The sequence below is a fragment of the Balaenoptera acutorostrata genome, chromosome 13, assembly GCF_949987535.1.
Source record: "Balaenoptera acutorostrata chromosome 13, mBalAcu1.1, whole genome shotgun sequence".
In the NCBI taxonomy this organism is placed as follows: domain Eukaryota; kingdom Metazoa; phylum Chordata; class Mammalia; order Artiodactyla; family Balaenopteridae; genus Balaenoptera; species Balaenoptera acutorostrata.
The window spans coordinates 86,018,760-86,034,650 of record NC_080076.1 but is presented as its reverse complement, the minus strand read 5'-3'; the positions used below and the strand labels follow the sequence as shown (position 1 = coordinate 86,034,650).

The following is a 15,891-nucleotide window of genomic DNA, read 5'->3' as shown; positions in this document are numbered from 1 at the left end:
CACAATGCTCCCATGTTCCCTAGTTTAAGAGCCAATGAACTATAGCTGTGCCGTCCAGTACAGTAGCCACTAGCTACGTGTGGCCATTTAAATCTAAATTAGTTCAAGTTATAAATTCATCCTCTCAGTCGCGAGCACTGCACGTGTGGTTAGTGGCTACCACAATGGACAGCGCAGATAAAGTCCATTTGTATCCTTGCAGAAAGTTCTGGACAGTGCTGGTAGAGACATTGTGGTCAATTTACTTTATAAACCAATACACTTTTTTAAAGCCCATTTATTTTCGTTGCCAAAGACTAGAAAATTAGTCTGTATTTTTACTAAGTTATATGTAATATTGAAGCTAAATCAGTCTCAGGCCAAGTCCTTTAGTAAGTGAGGTTCTGCATTTAGTTTGAAAAGCAACAGTTTATAATACCTTGCCCTTCCTCCTCTTTTTTGGTTAAAGTATACTCACTTTTTGTAGTTCTTTAGATTGTGTTTTAAAAAATTCTATGAACCCCTTCTACAATAGAAACAATTGGATAATTGGAATGGCAGGAAAGAATTTCATGCCCTGACATCAAAGTCAAACTACTGTTTGTATCTTCTAGGTGTCTCTCAGGAATACTTCAAAAGTTGTTTCAAAGATAAACCAATAGATATATCAGCACTTTGCAAAGCTAAACTTGCTTTGCATTATCCTTTTATGGGCTCTGTTCATCGAGTTTCTTTCCCCTGTTATCCAGATAGTTTCTATGACATTTATTGTAAAAATTTTTTTAACTTTTATGGTTTAGGTTACATTAAGTTATTCGGGCTTGCATTTGTCTGCTTGATTTCATTTTGTTTCCATTCTTTCCATCTTTTGTTTCTGTAGTCGCTAACTTACTTATTAACATCAGCCAAAAAAGAAATTGAACTAATGTCAGAAGAGCTGAGGGGTCTGAAATCAGAGAAGCAGCTTCTTGCACAGGAGGGAAATGCTTTAAAGTTAGAAAAAGGCTCACTTTTGTCAAAGCTTGTAGAGGTGGAGGCCAAAATAACTTTACTTCAGGAAGACCAACAGAAGCTATGGTCAGTAAACGAAACTCTTAATTTAGAAAAGGAGAAAGTCTTAGAAGAAAAGCAAGATGCTGAAAAGCTTTATCAGCAGGAGCAGCTCAATAAAGCAGCTTTGGCAGTTGAGAGAGAGAAATTACTTAAAGAAATCAATAACGCACAGGAAGAACTCTTGAAGATAAATATGGAAAATGAGTCTTTGCAGGCTTCCAAAGCAAGCTTGCAGGCACTCACAGAGGAACTCCAGTTCAGCCAAGATATTTTGATGGCTGAGTCTAAGAAGAATCTGGAAGAAAAAGATCACCTGGAGGATCATATCAAGAAGCTTGTAACTGAAAACCTTGCGTTGGCTGAAGATAAAGATGAAATTATTCAGAAGCTTCAGAGCTCCTATGAGGAGCTAGTCAAAGATCAGAAAAGCTTGGTGCAGGAGATGGAAAATCTTACAACTGAGAAAAAGTCAGCTTTGGAGAAACAGTCAGGTCTTGATAACATGTGCATAGCCTTAAAGATCGAAAGAGACCATCTCCTCCAAAACAGCAAAGATCTGCAGTTTGAGAAGGACATGCTGCTTCAAGATCAGGAAAAGCTGAATGCCAGCCTGGAGGCTGCCCTCCGGGTCAAACATCTGCTCAGCACGGAAGCCGGTGGGCTCCGCGCGCAGCTGCAGGAGGCCAGCGAGGCTCTGAGGGAGGCCGAGCTGGAGACTCTGCAACTTCAGGCCACAAACACAAGCCTCACCACGCTGCTGGAAGAAATGAAGACCAGTCGGGAGATCACAGACTCCGAGCGCATCCAGCTTCTGCGTGAAAGAGAAACCCTGGCCTCGTCTGAGAGAAGGCTCTTGGCCAAAAAAGAAGAACTTCTAAATGAAAATAGGCTCATCACTGAAAAACTCAACAAATGCTCGGAAGAGGCTGCCCACATCGAGATGAACCTGAACGAGAAGATCACTTACCTAACTTCTGAGAAGGAGATGGTTTGTCAGAAAATCACTAAGCTCAGAAAGCAGCAGGATAGTCTCTTGAAAGAAAAATCTGTACTGGAAATGCAAAATACAGATTTACTTGCAGAAAGGGAGAATTCCATCAAAGCCATAGAAGACCTTAAAAAGAAATACGATCAAGAGTCTGCAAACAGAAGAATCATTGTGCACGAGAAGATGAAACTGCTCGGTAATCTCGATGCCCTGAAGAAAGAGCTTCAAGAGAGAAAAAAGGAAAACCAAGGACTCGCAGCCACCAGGCATGATCTCGCTTTGATGCTGAAAGAGGCTCAAAATGCCAAAAAGACTCTGGAGAAAGAACACACTAACGTACTGCAAGCAAAGGAGAGTTTGAACGCTGAACTCAAGGCTTGCTGTTCCGAAAAGAACATCTTGCTGAAGGAGGGGTTGAACCTGCAAGAAGAGTGTCAGAAGTTAAATGAGAAGATCCACATGATGCAGCAGTCCCTAGTCCTGGAGAAAGAAGCCAGGACCCAGGACAAAGAGTCGTCCTTGTGTGAAAACAGCCAACTCCACGGGAGAGTGGTTCTCCTGGAGCAGGAGGTGGGGGAGCTGAGGGTGTGCACCAGGGAGCTCCAGTCCGAGAACTTTGTGCTAATCCAAGACAAGGCCAACTCAGAGCAGAAAGTGGCGGAGATTGTTAAGGAGAAGGAACTCTTGAGCGCAGAGACGGCTCAGCTGGCCGCCAGCATAGAGACTCTGAAGAGCGATTTTGCTGCCTTGTCCAAATCCAAGCTGGAACTGCAGGAGCTGCACAGCTGCCTCACCAAGATGCTGGATGACCTGCGGCTGAACCACGAGGTGACCCTGGCCGAGCGGGCCAGGGTGATGCAGGACAACAAGAACCTCCTGGCTGAGAAAAGAGAGATGATGCTGAAGAAGGACGAGCTCCTGAAGGAGAAGGAGAAGCTGGCCGAAAGCTACTTCATCCTTCAGAAAGAGATCAGCCAGTTGGCCAAAACCAACAGCCATATCTCAGTCAACCTCCTAGAATCTCAAAATGAAAACCGTATTTTGAGGAAAGACAAGAGCAAGCTCACTCTTAAAATTAGAGAGCTCGAGACTCTGCAGTCCTTTACGGTAAAGTGGGAGGTTCAAGTGTTGAGCACCTGGCCTAACCCTGTGCACTAACCCTGCAGTGGCTGAGGGATTTGTCTTTGTTTCCAAAGAAGGAGACCCACCCCATTTAATCACTGGCTTAGATATCTCAAGCTCTTTGTCACCACCTGAAAGGGCAACTCTTTACTAAATGTCTAATAGCAGTTGTCCCTCTCCATCAGAAAAAATTGCAAACTGTGAATAAAAAGGATAGATTTTTTTAATGTAGGGAGAATTTTTTTGTGAAAAAGGCAACCGTGGTTCTTAAAGGCTTAAGAACAATAGTAAAATGGGCACATGTTAAAACAAAGTATCTTCTATGTGACTTTTAATTGTTTCATTGTGTCTCTTCATTTGGAATTGGAAGATTCCAGGGAAATCTCCACAGTTGGTAACAGGGAAGGTATAAAGGCAGAATTCCCATAAGCTTTATTAGACCACATGAAATTGTAATAAGCAAGTGCCTAAAAAGATTTTAATTCACTTAGGTGATTTTTTTCAATATCTTATCAGCTAAGGATTTGTTTCCATATGCATGTTATCTTTTTTATTCACAGCCATGCTTATGTTCATTACCTACAGCTTCTCATCGACTTTGTCATTCAGTGCTTCTCATTAAACGCTTGAGCCTTACACTGTAATTGCCCAAATAATTTTTATTTTTATTTGAGAAGTTCCCAACCTAAATCCCAAGTGATCTCAAAAGCCCCGAATTTGAGATAGCAAGAATAGTGTTTTAAATTTTTAACAATAAATATGATGAAGAGAAAATTCGGCCACCTAAGGATGTTACTCTGTATTATTGCTAAGCATTTCTCTCAAACATAAGTCAGAATAGTGAGCACTGTTGTTAGTGGAACTTGGAACTTAGAAAATGTAGGTTTAGAGGGGTGTGAAAAAACACAAATTGCATATTACAGTTAGCCTGTTGAAAAAACGGCACAAAAAGGGCCTATAACTTTGTTCTGCTTCGGAGTAAAGACCTTTGATGTCTTGGTCTGTCTGCTTCGGCATGGGATCAGTGATTGGCTCACCGTCTCTGTGTGATTCCCTTCACCACACAGACCCTGAGCCCTATGGCCTGAGTGTTAGTCACCTCCCCGCGTTGGTGAGGGGTCCCCTCATTTCTCACAGTGCTTTCTCGTATTTAGGCTGCTCAAACAACAGAAGATGCCATGCAGATAATGGAACAGATGACCAAAGAGAAGACAGAAACTCTGGCCTCCTTGGAGGATTCCAAGCAAACAAATGAAAAACTGCAGAACGAAGTAATCAGATTTAAATGGCTTTTTGTACAAAGGACAGCTTACCGACTTCATGGAGTGTTTGATCACTAACTCAGGATTGTTTATTTTTTGAAGTGTGGCCTTACACAGGTTTGATGTATGTTAGTGGAGTCGAACGTACACCGGGATGATAATATTAAATAAAGTGTATTACTTCATTACTTATTTAGTAGGATCAACCTTTAAAAAAGGAGGGGAAAACCCTAACAGCGTGGCTTTCTGTGATAATTGTTCAGTGATAGAACTAATGAGAGGAGGTACCGATAACATTCTCTAGCTTTTGTATTTTTTTATCTTAAATCACATATGCTTTTTTTCTCAACTTTCTCCCAACTTTGAGCCACTGAATTCCATCCCGCAGCCCTGAGTTTGACATAGGCCTTTTTCTTGGCCTAATTCAGTACTGGTTCCCTTTTGTCTCATTTTGAATCAGTCACTTCTGGGTCTTGGATAGATTTGCGGCCTCAAGATAATTTTGATTCTGTCCAGAAGTAGCATTTCTTATTCTTGCACCTTCCTTTGATTCCCAGTCCCCCCACCCCCAGCTCATACCAACCCTTTCTTTCTTTGGAAAGCTGTTACATAAATCTCAAGCAGATTGCTTCGCCGAAATAGTTATGTGAAGTTTTGTAGAACTTGAAATGCTTTTTAAAGTGATAGTCAGGTAAGAGGTTAAGAAATTAAAGCCAGGGAAAATCCGGAGAGCCGCATTGAATAGCTGCTATAAAGATCAGACCTTCTCATGATGGAAGGTCAATGATTGAAATCCATAAAGACATGAACATTTTGAGATAATTATAGGGTAAATAAAACTTGACATAGAAAAGAGTATGTTTATAAAATTGATGACTAATAAGAACCTGCTGTATAAAAAAAGAAAAATAAATAAATAAAAATTAAAAAAAAAAAAGAAAAGAGTGCGTTTAGGAATTGACAGTCCTAACAGAAGAGGACATCAGCTGAAAATATAAAAGCATCAAAAATAATAGGTGATAACCAAAATTAGAAAGTAAAGTAAATGAGAAGATTTTAGGGAATGTCTCTAACCTTTGAAGATAGATTCAGGGAGAATTGTGTGCTTATAAACCATACCCCTTGGTGTCTTGTTACAGCCAGAATACAGACTGGAGGAATCAGTTTTTGGACCCACTGAACATTCCATGAATCTGGAATGTTAGGGGGCATTAAAAGGGAGATGGTGGTGTTGAAACTAGCAAGACACTTTCTAGGGCTCCTGACTGGTAGCAGGTGACAGGACAGAAGCACCTTTGGCTGTAGAGATAACGATACACGTCCTAGAAAGCCAGCAAGGCGCCAGAAGCACACCCTGTGTAATGGATCACCCGTGAAGAGCTCCCCATCCTTGGGGGATGCACACCTCGAACTCCAGCCACCTGCCAGAGCCTGTGGTCGGTCACATCCCCACTCATTCTAGTAATGTGTCTGGCTTTCCCACCAGGGGCCAGGGCCTGTGGTTGGTCACATCCCCACTCATTCTAGTAATGTGTCTGGCTCTCCCACCAGGGGCCAGGACCTAGGCTGGCTGTGTCTCCCATGGGCAGGTGATGGGGCTGAATGTGAGTGAGTGGTTTTCAGTCTCACTACATGACCTTTTCCTTTTCAGATTGAAGTTGAGATGAATAACTAAATCTTTTCCCATCTACAAATATCCCAATAATTTTTATAATGAGGACCATAGAAGTTTGGTACTGACATTGAAAAATATCTTATCCTAAATGACTAGTCTTTGGGGAAGAAAGTGGTTTATTTTCATTCCAGAGAATTAATCCTTGCTGATGGCATGCCTTTGCAATTTCTTTTTGGTTTTTTTTTAAGATGGATTGTACATGAATAGCAAGTTCAATGATAAATTTTGAGAATTGTATACAAGGTGAAAGAAAACTTTTGCTTTAATTTATGTAGCAATTTAGTTTGACATTTTGGCCAGGTGTACAGGACATGTCTGACTAAAGTAAGGGGGAGGTTGCAGTTTATAATAGACTTGATCATTTATAATCTCTTCACCCAGGTGATCTTTTTGTTTGTTTGTTTGTTTTGCAAATGACTAATTTCACCTTTCTAATGCACCTTTTCATGAATGATTTGTCTATCCAGTCATGTGATTGGAAAATGAAATAATTTCATCAAGTTTTTTTCTCTTGGTGTTTAAGTTGGATACACTTAAAGAAAACAACTTGAAAAATATGGAAGAGCTGAACAAATCAAAAGAACTTCTGACTGTAGAGAACCAAAAAATGGAAGAATTCAAGAAAGAAATGTAAGTTTACCTCCTTTGAGAGAAATTATGGCACTAATTTAAAATTGCAAAAGGGAAAACAATGCTAATTATTTTTAGAATACTTGACAAGTACGTAGTCAAAAGTAATAGTCTCCCTTCTGCCCCCCGAATGCTGTTGCAAACCCGAGAAGTCACCCCTGTAACGTTACACTGTGAAGTCAGAACTATAGCTAAGTTACAGGATCAAAATGAAATGTGTGCTGGCTGATGAGTTAGGACAGCTGGAATTCAAATGTGACTTGGTAAAGCCTTATGAAAATCCAAGGGAAATCAGAGCTTTTTAAATTTTTTATTTTTTTAATAAGTATTTTAATTAATTAATTTATTTATTTTATTTTTGGCTGTGTTGGGTCTTCGTTTCTGTGCGAGGGCTTTCTCTAGTTGTGGCAAGCGGAGGCCACTCTTCATCGCGGTGCGCGGGCCTCTCACTGTCGTGGCCTCTCTTGTTGCGGAGCACAGGCTCCAGACGCGCAGGCTCAGCAATTGTGGCTCATGGGCCCAGCCATTCTGCGGCATGCGGGATCCTCCCAGACCAGGGCTCGAACCCGTGTCCCCTGCATTGGCAGGTGGATTCTCAACCACTGCGCCACCAGGGAAGCCCGCCCAGAGCTTTTTAAAGTAGTATGCTTACATGGTAGCTAATCTCAACATTAGGAAACATCAGACCCTCTGTGAATCAATCCCTCAAAACTCTTTCTATAGGGGAAAAAAAAAAAAGCATGCACTTTTGAGATTGTCAGTAGTCTTGATTTTAAGAGTAATCTAATCTTCTGGCGTGGAAATTAAAAGAGCAGAATTTTGGGAGACTCTTTCCAATCAAGGTTCACCCATCAGTCTGCTGCCTAGATTTCAGGCAGACAGGCTGCCCATGTTTCCTTTGTCAATACCACCTTTCGAATTTGGTTCTTATAATCATTGCAGGTGGTTATTTATCTGGCATTGTAAGTGACAGTTACAGAGTAGATTTCATTTTGCTTATCTGTTCTGAGAACTATACTGTATCAGCCATGTGAACCTAAAATTCAAAGCCAACTAATCTGGTGAACATTTGAGCATGTCCTTTGTTCTAGGTACAGTTAAGCTAGGAAGGATACAAAGGTGAATTGCACGTGGACCCTGCCCTCCGAGGGTTTGTATTATTTATTTCCAGTTTTGATCAAACGAATAGATGAGATTCAAACACAAACAAAAGCACCAGTTCCAAACTGCTGTTCCCAAGTCACCATCCTCAATACTATGTGTTGATCAAGCTCGGATTAAATTAGTATACTATGTCTAGTTCTTCTGAGAGTTCTTAAAATCCTCCTAGAAATGATCTCATCTGAGCTGCTCATCTGAGGGGATGGACAGCTCACGACATTGATGGTGGATCCTTTTGTCAGTCTTGGTTTTAGTGATGTTTCTCTAGGTGGTGTTTAAACAGCTCCCAACGGTTCCTTTTACACCGATGTGTACGTGCACAGTCGTGGTGACCGGCCACCAGGAGAGGCTTGAATCTCCTGGTCTGCTGAAAGCAAAGGGCACAAGTAGAAACGGTCACTGTGATAGGAAAAACGAATTCAAATCAGTTCAGAGAGGATGGGTTCAGCTACAGTTCAGGGTCCCCCCCCCCCCCCCCGCTCCCCGGTGACACAGTAGCTCTGCTCACCTGAGTGTCTGGAGCCCATCATCTGCGTCACAAAGGCAGCTGGTGAGGGAGGATCTGAGCATCGGGAGAAGATACCCTCACCATGCCCCCTCTGCCATCACCCCACTCTGAGCTCTCTGGGCCGTGCTGGGTAGTGGAGGGGTGGGACCAGAGGGGACCCAGCTGAGAGGTGGAATTCCTGTCTCCTGCAGGGCTATCTGGGCGTCTCCTGTAGGGGTCGTCGCACTGGTCTAGCGTTAAGTGTCACCCTCCTCACTCAGTCTCTCTGTCATGTCCCCCACCCCACTCCGTGTGGGGTGGTTTCACCCCTGCCGAGAGGGAAGCTCTTTCTGCGTGCCCTTCTTTGAACGACCCCATTGAATAAGGAAAGCTCAGCCTCGGGCCCGCAGCCGCAAGGGAGCGGGAGCAAAAACCTGTGGGCCGCGCTGCCGTCCACCTCACCTGCGCCTTCCTCCCCGGGCCCGGTTCCTGGGTCTCTGATCCCTGAGCGGGGAGTTCAGGCCAGGGGAAGCCAGACCACAGGGCAGACAGGGCCTGCGCTGCTTCTGATTGTCCTGGCCCAGCAGGGCTGCGAGAATCGTGCCTTGTGCCAGTAACTTGGCCGGTCAAGGCCGGGACTCTTAGCAGGACGGAGGGGCAGTGGGAGACACAGTGGTGGCGTACGTGGGAAGCTGCTGGAGGGAGGTGTGAGGAGTGGGTTGAAAGCGCCCCCCGCCCCCAGTGACTCATTGTTCCCTGCCTGAGACTTGGCCGCATTTCAGGGACCAGCTGATATAAATGTACTGTGTCATGAGAACAGTGCTTCTTAAAAAGAAAAAAAGCAGTCCTTTTACTGTTCCTTAGTCTTGTTCCCCGGTGCTCCGAGCTAGGGAAGGAGCAGCTGTTTGTTTTTCGAGGTTTAGCACGTACCTGGGATCTTCATGGCCTCTAGAGCTTTTCAGGTGTTTCTCTTCACCTGCCAGGACACCTATGCAGACCCAGGAGTTCCAACGGGAGCCACCTCCTACAGAAACTTGCCCTCTGCCCTGGAATCCCAGCATTTGCAACTAAATGTTCATTTTCCTCTATGTCACTTACTCAACTGGTTTTAGGAAAACTTGATTTTGGTGAGCCAGCTCCTATTTTTAGTTGGAGAGAGAGAATAAAATGGTTTCTCTCTGGTGTGTAATTTTTGACTCTCAGGGAAAACGATATAAGCCATCTAATTTTTGCCTTTAATTACTCACCTGGCACAGTAATAAATCTAGAATATATTTAGCATGGTAATTAATAGGTTTATGATAGATTCCTAAGTAGAATGTCTGCAAGTCAATATTAGCAATGTTTGCCTCTCAGTTTTAAAACTGCGACAGTCTCCTTTTCTGTTGCAAGACATCTATCTTATAATGTAGAAAGAAAAGCATCTTTAAAAATTGTGAGAATTATATTTGTAGGTATTTTTGGAATTATTCCTTAGAGTATGTCCAGAAGTTGGGCTGTTAGAGCCTCCTTCTTCTATGAAATGTACATATCCCCTCTGGTCTAAAGAAAAATTGAAAGAGGTGTTTCTATATTCAAATCACAACTGAGGTCTGTCTGCCAGTTTTAACTCCAGTTCTCTTGGTTCCACAACTTACTTGATTTGGGGCAAATCTTTTCACTTACCTGAGCTTCAATTTTGTCATCTTTAAAATATAAATAATAACATTAGCTTCCTTGGGCTTTGAGGATTAAATGTACATGAAATCATTTTGCAGGTTTTAAAACATTGAACAAGTATCATTTTTATAAATCTTAGGTCATCTTGATATTTCTTTGACTCCTTATTTTAATTTTCTTCACTGTGGGCTCTTAATAGCAACCAAGGATTTAAAAAATTTGAAAGGATGAAAATCTTTAAAAGAGAAAGAACAGGATCTTGAACTTATCTCTGACAGGCCACACAAATGCTGAAACCAAATAGCCCCTAATGAAGGTGGTGACCACTTGGGAATAAAAGGTTTGGCTTATGATGATTTCATCATAAGTAAAATCTTCTGATTTGTCAAGAGCTGGTGGACTTTGGCCAGAAGATGAACTTTAGCTGTAGTGCGCGCGCGCGTGTGTGTGTGTGTGTGTGTGTGTGTGTGTGTGTGTGTGTTTTGATCCATAATTAAAATCAAGCCTCCCAGCTTTTGAATGACTAATTACCTGAAGCTAAAATTCCTTCTCAGTTTTTCTTCGCTTGCTAAATAAACATCTCTGTAAAATGACAAATTTAATGTGCTGGGAGGATTTTTGTGTAGACATCTTCCCCTATATCTTCATGAGGTCGGCCCCGTAGGTATGTTATAGGTACGTGGAGAATTAAAAATCAAGAAAACTGAAGATGCCAAGCACTGCCACCCATTAGACAACTGAAGTTAAAAATAGATGTGTTCATGCATCAGCAGATGGATTCATACCCAGATGACTTGATTCAGAATTCAGCCACGTATGACAGCTCACTAAATGGAATATAGCCAGCACAGACTTAAAATTCATAATTGCATCAAAACCTTCTATGGTATAAAACTAAAATTCAACAATCAAATAAACTGTTTTCAATGTCCACGTGTAAAGGATAATTTGGGATGTATATTTGCAATTAAGCTTAATAATGGGAAGATGTTTAATAAATACATTTACCCTGTTCACATTTTATATGCTGATACTCATGGTATAATATGGTTAGCAAGCTGTATTTTTATTTGCTTCTTTTAATTTCAGGTTAGCAGTATGGAAAGAATACAATCAAAATAAAACACTTGTTATGTAATTAGAAAACTGCATTTCCTTTGGGCATTTCACCTCTAATTGTCCTGAAAATATACCCAGATTCCCGCCAGCACTTGATTCTGACAAATACTGGCAAATGGAACCACCAGATATGCATTTCTGCCAGAAAAAAAAAAAAAAAACAGATTACAGATTTGTACAGTTAGAACAGTGCCGTGGCAGCAAAGTAAATCACTTTATCAACATGATAGGTTTAAGTATAATTTTCTAATGGAAATAAGGGGAATACTGACCATTTCATCTGTCATTTATTTTAGAGTGACATTGCTTTTTTGTATGGGGAGTATTTAGAAGTGGGGTAAGTGTGGGTGATGAGAGAGTGGATGTAGTATTTATCAGGTTTGAAAAAAAATGGAATACATGCGAGCAGCAGTCCTCCTCCTGAGAGGTTAAAGCCATTTGGCCCCTCCTGCATGTAGATAACGCTGCCTTCTGTTGTTATAGAGCCTATCAGGCACGTGACCCAGATATATTTTCCTTGGTGCTGTGAAGCTGGTCGTCTCCCACAGTTTCCTTGCCTGTCTTGTTTCTATGGTAACCCTGCACTCACTGTCCTTGCAGAGAAACCCTAAAGCAGGCAGCAGCTCAGAAGTCCCAGCAGCTTTCAGCACTGCAAGAGGAGAACGTGAAACTTGCCGAGGAGCTGGGGAGAAGCAGGGACGAAGTCACAAGTCATCAAAAGGTCAGTGGGCGTTGGGTGGGCATTCCCAGCTCGGCCACGCTGATGTCTGCTGCTGTGGGCAGGGCGCTCGGAGGCTCCTCAGAGAACGTGCTCGATGTGGTGGGGTGGTTCAAATGGGATTTCAAGTCACCTGTGTTACATGTCTCCTCGTTTTCAAGCGTGCTGCTGTAGGACTTGGGTAGGAGTGAGTTGACAGGTCCTTTAAAAAAAAAAAAAAAGCGCTGGGAACTTGCAGGCAAGTAGAAAATAAGATCTTTATCAGATGATCTTATGGCAATGCATTTAAATGGATAGGGACAGTATCTTTTCCCTACTGCTTGGGTTTCAATTTTTTTTTCTCGATTTTTTTTTCTTTCATGAAAATCAATTTTAAGAAAAAGGTTCCAAGAATACAGATTTGGTGTGAGGGTTGGCAGCTGTTTTTAAATAGGACTCTGCTTTTCTTTAAATTAAAAAAAATGTTTAAACACCTCCTAATGGAACTGTGTGTACATGTGCACTTGTGCGCATTGGTGTATGGAACGTGTGTTACACTTGGAATGAACGATAAGCTAACCACAACCCACTTGTTTCCATATTTAAATTACAAAGGCTTCTGACAAGTTTATTAAACACTGAAGCAAAACTGATTTTAAAGAATGCTGTATTCTGCTTTTTATTCTTGAATCAAAACGCTAGACTGTTAGTCACATCTGACCTCAGAGCAGAAGTTCCAAAAAATGACATTTTTAAGAGAATTTTACTGTGTGGTCATTATTTCTTGCTTTGCACGTCAAGGGGAAAAAAAATTTTTTTTCCCAAGCATACTTTGCAAATTTTTTTTTTTTTTATAAATTTATTTATTGATTGATTGATTTTTGGGTGTGTTAGGTCTTCGTTTCTGTGCGAGGGCTTTCTCTAGTTGCGGCGAGCGGGGGCCACTCTTCATCGCGGTGCGCGGGCCTCTCACTGTTGTGGCCTCTCTTGTTGCGGAGCACAGGCTCCAGACGCGCAGGCTCAGTAGTTGTGGCTCACGGGCCCAGTTGCTCCACGGCATGTGGGATCTTCCCAGACCAGAGCTCAAACCCGTGTCCCCTGCATTGGCAGGCAGATTCTCAACCACTGCGCCACCAGGGAAGCCCCTTTGCAAATATTAATTCTCATTTGGATGGAGTAGATTGAGTGTCCATTGACGTGGTGGCATTTGTAGTGAAAGCGCTCTTCAGAGAGTTGATTTCATACTTGAAAGTCTTCATTAGAGCTTTCCACAGCTGCCTTACTTCACTGGAGAAATGGCCCATGTCTCCAGACTCCAGGCTAACAATGATGCTCTTGGTGATAGTAGCTCACATTCAGTGGCTCTTATTTTACTGTGTGACAGGCACAAATACATGATAGCTGTCCTCTCGATCTTCACAGTAGTTCCATGAGATGGCACTGTCATTACCCCCACTTGTAAAAGAGGAAACGGAAGCCCAAAGAAGGTAGTAATGTGCTCAACCTCATTCAGCCAATAGCACGCGGAGATGTGTGTCAGTTTCTGATTTGGGTCAGGAAAAGGATCAAAGGGGGTTGATGTAAATAGGGTTGCTGCACTCTGCTTTGGTCACTATGTGAGAAAGCGGGGTTCATGGAAAACAGAAGCCCTTTGACCAGATGAGGTTCTTTTCTTCCTGGCACAAACCAGAGCATCTGAAACCCTGTGGGTACCTCTGACATCAGTGTGTCTGTAAGGACTTGCAAGGGAAGGATCTCGGCCAAGTGCCGAGTCTGTTGGTCTCCTTTTATCTCGTCTCACTGAACGTCTTTGGAGGAGAGCGTGGAATCCACCAATGGGAAGAACACACAGAGGTCAGCCTCCTGTCTTACGTTGTGACCTTAACTGGACTGTTGATTACATTTCTTGTTTCTGTCACTCAGAACCGGAAAGACTAAGAGGGAAGCATCACGATTCCTCGGACAGAGGTTTTCAGGGTTCCTCTCCATCCTCCAGCCCTTTCTCTTTTGCCTTGGTATTTGAATTACCTTCTTTTTGAAAAGGTTTTGGGACTAAAAATTTGAAGCTCAGTGACTTTGAAGAATGTTAGAAAACAGCACCTGCAAGAAACAACCAGGGAAGTGACTTCCCTTAAAAGCAGGGGTTGTTTTGCCCTTTGTAGGGCCCTGTGTTTTACTCTGGAGAGAGAAGCAAGCGGCTGTGAACTAAACCATGATAGGCTGCGACACCAGAGATTGTGAACGGTGATGGTGAACACCAAGGAAGACTGCAGATACTGCTTCCCTTGACGTGTACACATTTCAAAAGAGTGGAGAGAATCCCCCCATTTAAAATAACTTAGAAGCAGCCTTAGGCTGAAGAAGACTGATTAATTCATTGGCTCTTATTACTCTTACTACATAATCTCCAAGAGTCTAGAGTGCTGCTTACTTATGTAAAATCACGAATTTCCACTTTGTTACTTGCTACAGTTGAGCCAAACTATTTTTTTTTTTAAATTGGGGGGGTTTGTTTTTTTTTTTAACTTTTGGGTTTTATTTATTTATTTATGGCTGTGTTGGGTCTTCGTTTCTGTGCGAGGGCTTTCTCTAGTTGCGGCAAGTGGGGGCCACTCTTCATCGCGGTGTGCGGGCCTCTCACTATCGCGGCCTCTCTTGTTGCGGAGCACAGGCTCCAGACGCGCAGGCTCAGTAATTGTGGCTCACGGGCCCAGTAGCTCCATGGCATGTGGGATCTTCCCAGACCAGGGCTCGAACCTGTGTCCCCTGCATTAGCAGGCAGATTCTCAACCACTGCGCCACCAGGGAAGCCTGAGCCAAACTATTGATTAACTTTGTTCAGAAATATACTACAGAGTTTGGCAGAAACCCTATTTAAAAAAAAAAAAAATTTAATTGTAGTACTATAGACATAGTGTTTCATTCTAAAGTGAAGACAGTGAAAGACTGTGGTCCAGTGGGTAAGACTCCATGCTCCCAATGCAGGGGGCCCGGGTTTGATCCCTGGTTGGAGAACTAGATCCTGCATGCCGCAGCTAAGACTTGGTGCAGCCAAAGTAAGTAAGTAAATAAATAAATATTTTTTAAAAATAATAAAGTGAAGACAGTAGAGACTAGATTGACGTGGGACAGATAAACACTGACCTGGGACCCGAGTTCCATCCTGGTCCCTTTGCTCAGCGGCACCACATTCGCTGACCGTGTACTGAGCGGATTGCTCTGCCGTTGTTTCACAGAATCATCACCACATACCTGAGACAGTAAGGTTATTTTGTAGGCCGGAAGGAAGCTGAGGCTCAAAAATGAAGTGGTTCACCAAGGACACAGAGCTAGGCAGCGGAGGAGCCGAGATCAGAACTCGTGTCTGACTAACTCGTAAGCCTGTTTGCCTGCTCCTGTCCCTTACTGAGAATAAAACTTGTTTCTATGTACTTCATAATTATCGTTAAAATTAAAAAAAAAAAAACCTCTGAGCTAGGAATGGGGTAGGTGGGGTCAAACAGTACTATAAAAATATACTTTCAATTCTACTGTTACTTTTTTTCTGCCTCAAATATTTATTTTGCTTAGAAAACCATGAGATTCCAGAATCTGTTCTGCATCTTTTTTTTTTTTTTTGGCCTCGCCGCGTGGCATGTGGGATCTTAGTTCCCCGACCAGGGATCGAACCCACGCCCCCTGCATTGGAAGCACAGAGTCTTAACCACTAGAGCGCGAGGGACATCCTATCCTGCCTCTTAAGACTCTCACTGGGAATGTGGGCTAAGGATTTTGATTTCCTTGAGAAGCCATCTTCATGAAGAGGGCTATTTCATTTCCTGTTTGTCATTTGGAAGTCAGATTATTTGTTGAAATAAAAGAATCCCTGCTCCCCTGTGACAGTGGTTTTGTAGAGCATTCTCTCTATCACCTTAAAAGGTGATGAAGCAGTTCCGAAATTAAGAGGGCCAACAGTGAGCAGGACTGGTTGGTCAAAGGTGGGGAGTGATGGTAGCTTCTGTGCTTTCTTAGAAACCCTCGTCTGCCGTGATTGGCAAGCGGGTGCCATGTCCCCCGGGG

The 15,891-nt window shown here is 42.7% G+C and overlaps 1 protein-coding gene across 6 annotated transcripts in view; it reads left to right on the top strand.

The window, feature by feature from the left end:
• CLIP1 (CAP-Gly domain containing linker protein 1) overlaps positions 1–15,891 on the top strand; it is a 126,136-nt gene that overhangs the window by 83,848 nt on the left and 26,397 nt on the right. For 5 of the 6 annotated variants that reach the window (XM_057527301.1, XM_057527299.1, XM_057527297.1 and 2 more), the window contains 3 exons: positions 4,297–4,413; positions 6,603–6,709; positions 11,736–11,856. In XM_057527301.1, the coding sequence (XP_057383284.1) occupies positions 4,297–4,413; positions 6,603–6,709; positions 11,736–11,856 (345 nt within the window). Of the gene's footprint in view, positions 1–859; positions 3,128–4,296; positions 4,414–6,602; positions 6,710–11,735; positions 11,857–15,891 lie in introns of all 6 variants that reach the window. The other variant, XM_057527302.1, reaches the window with a different exon arrangement.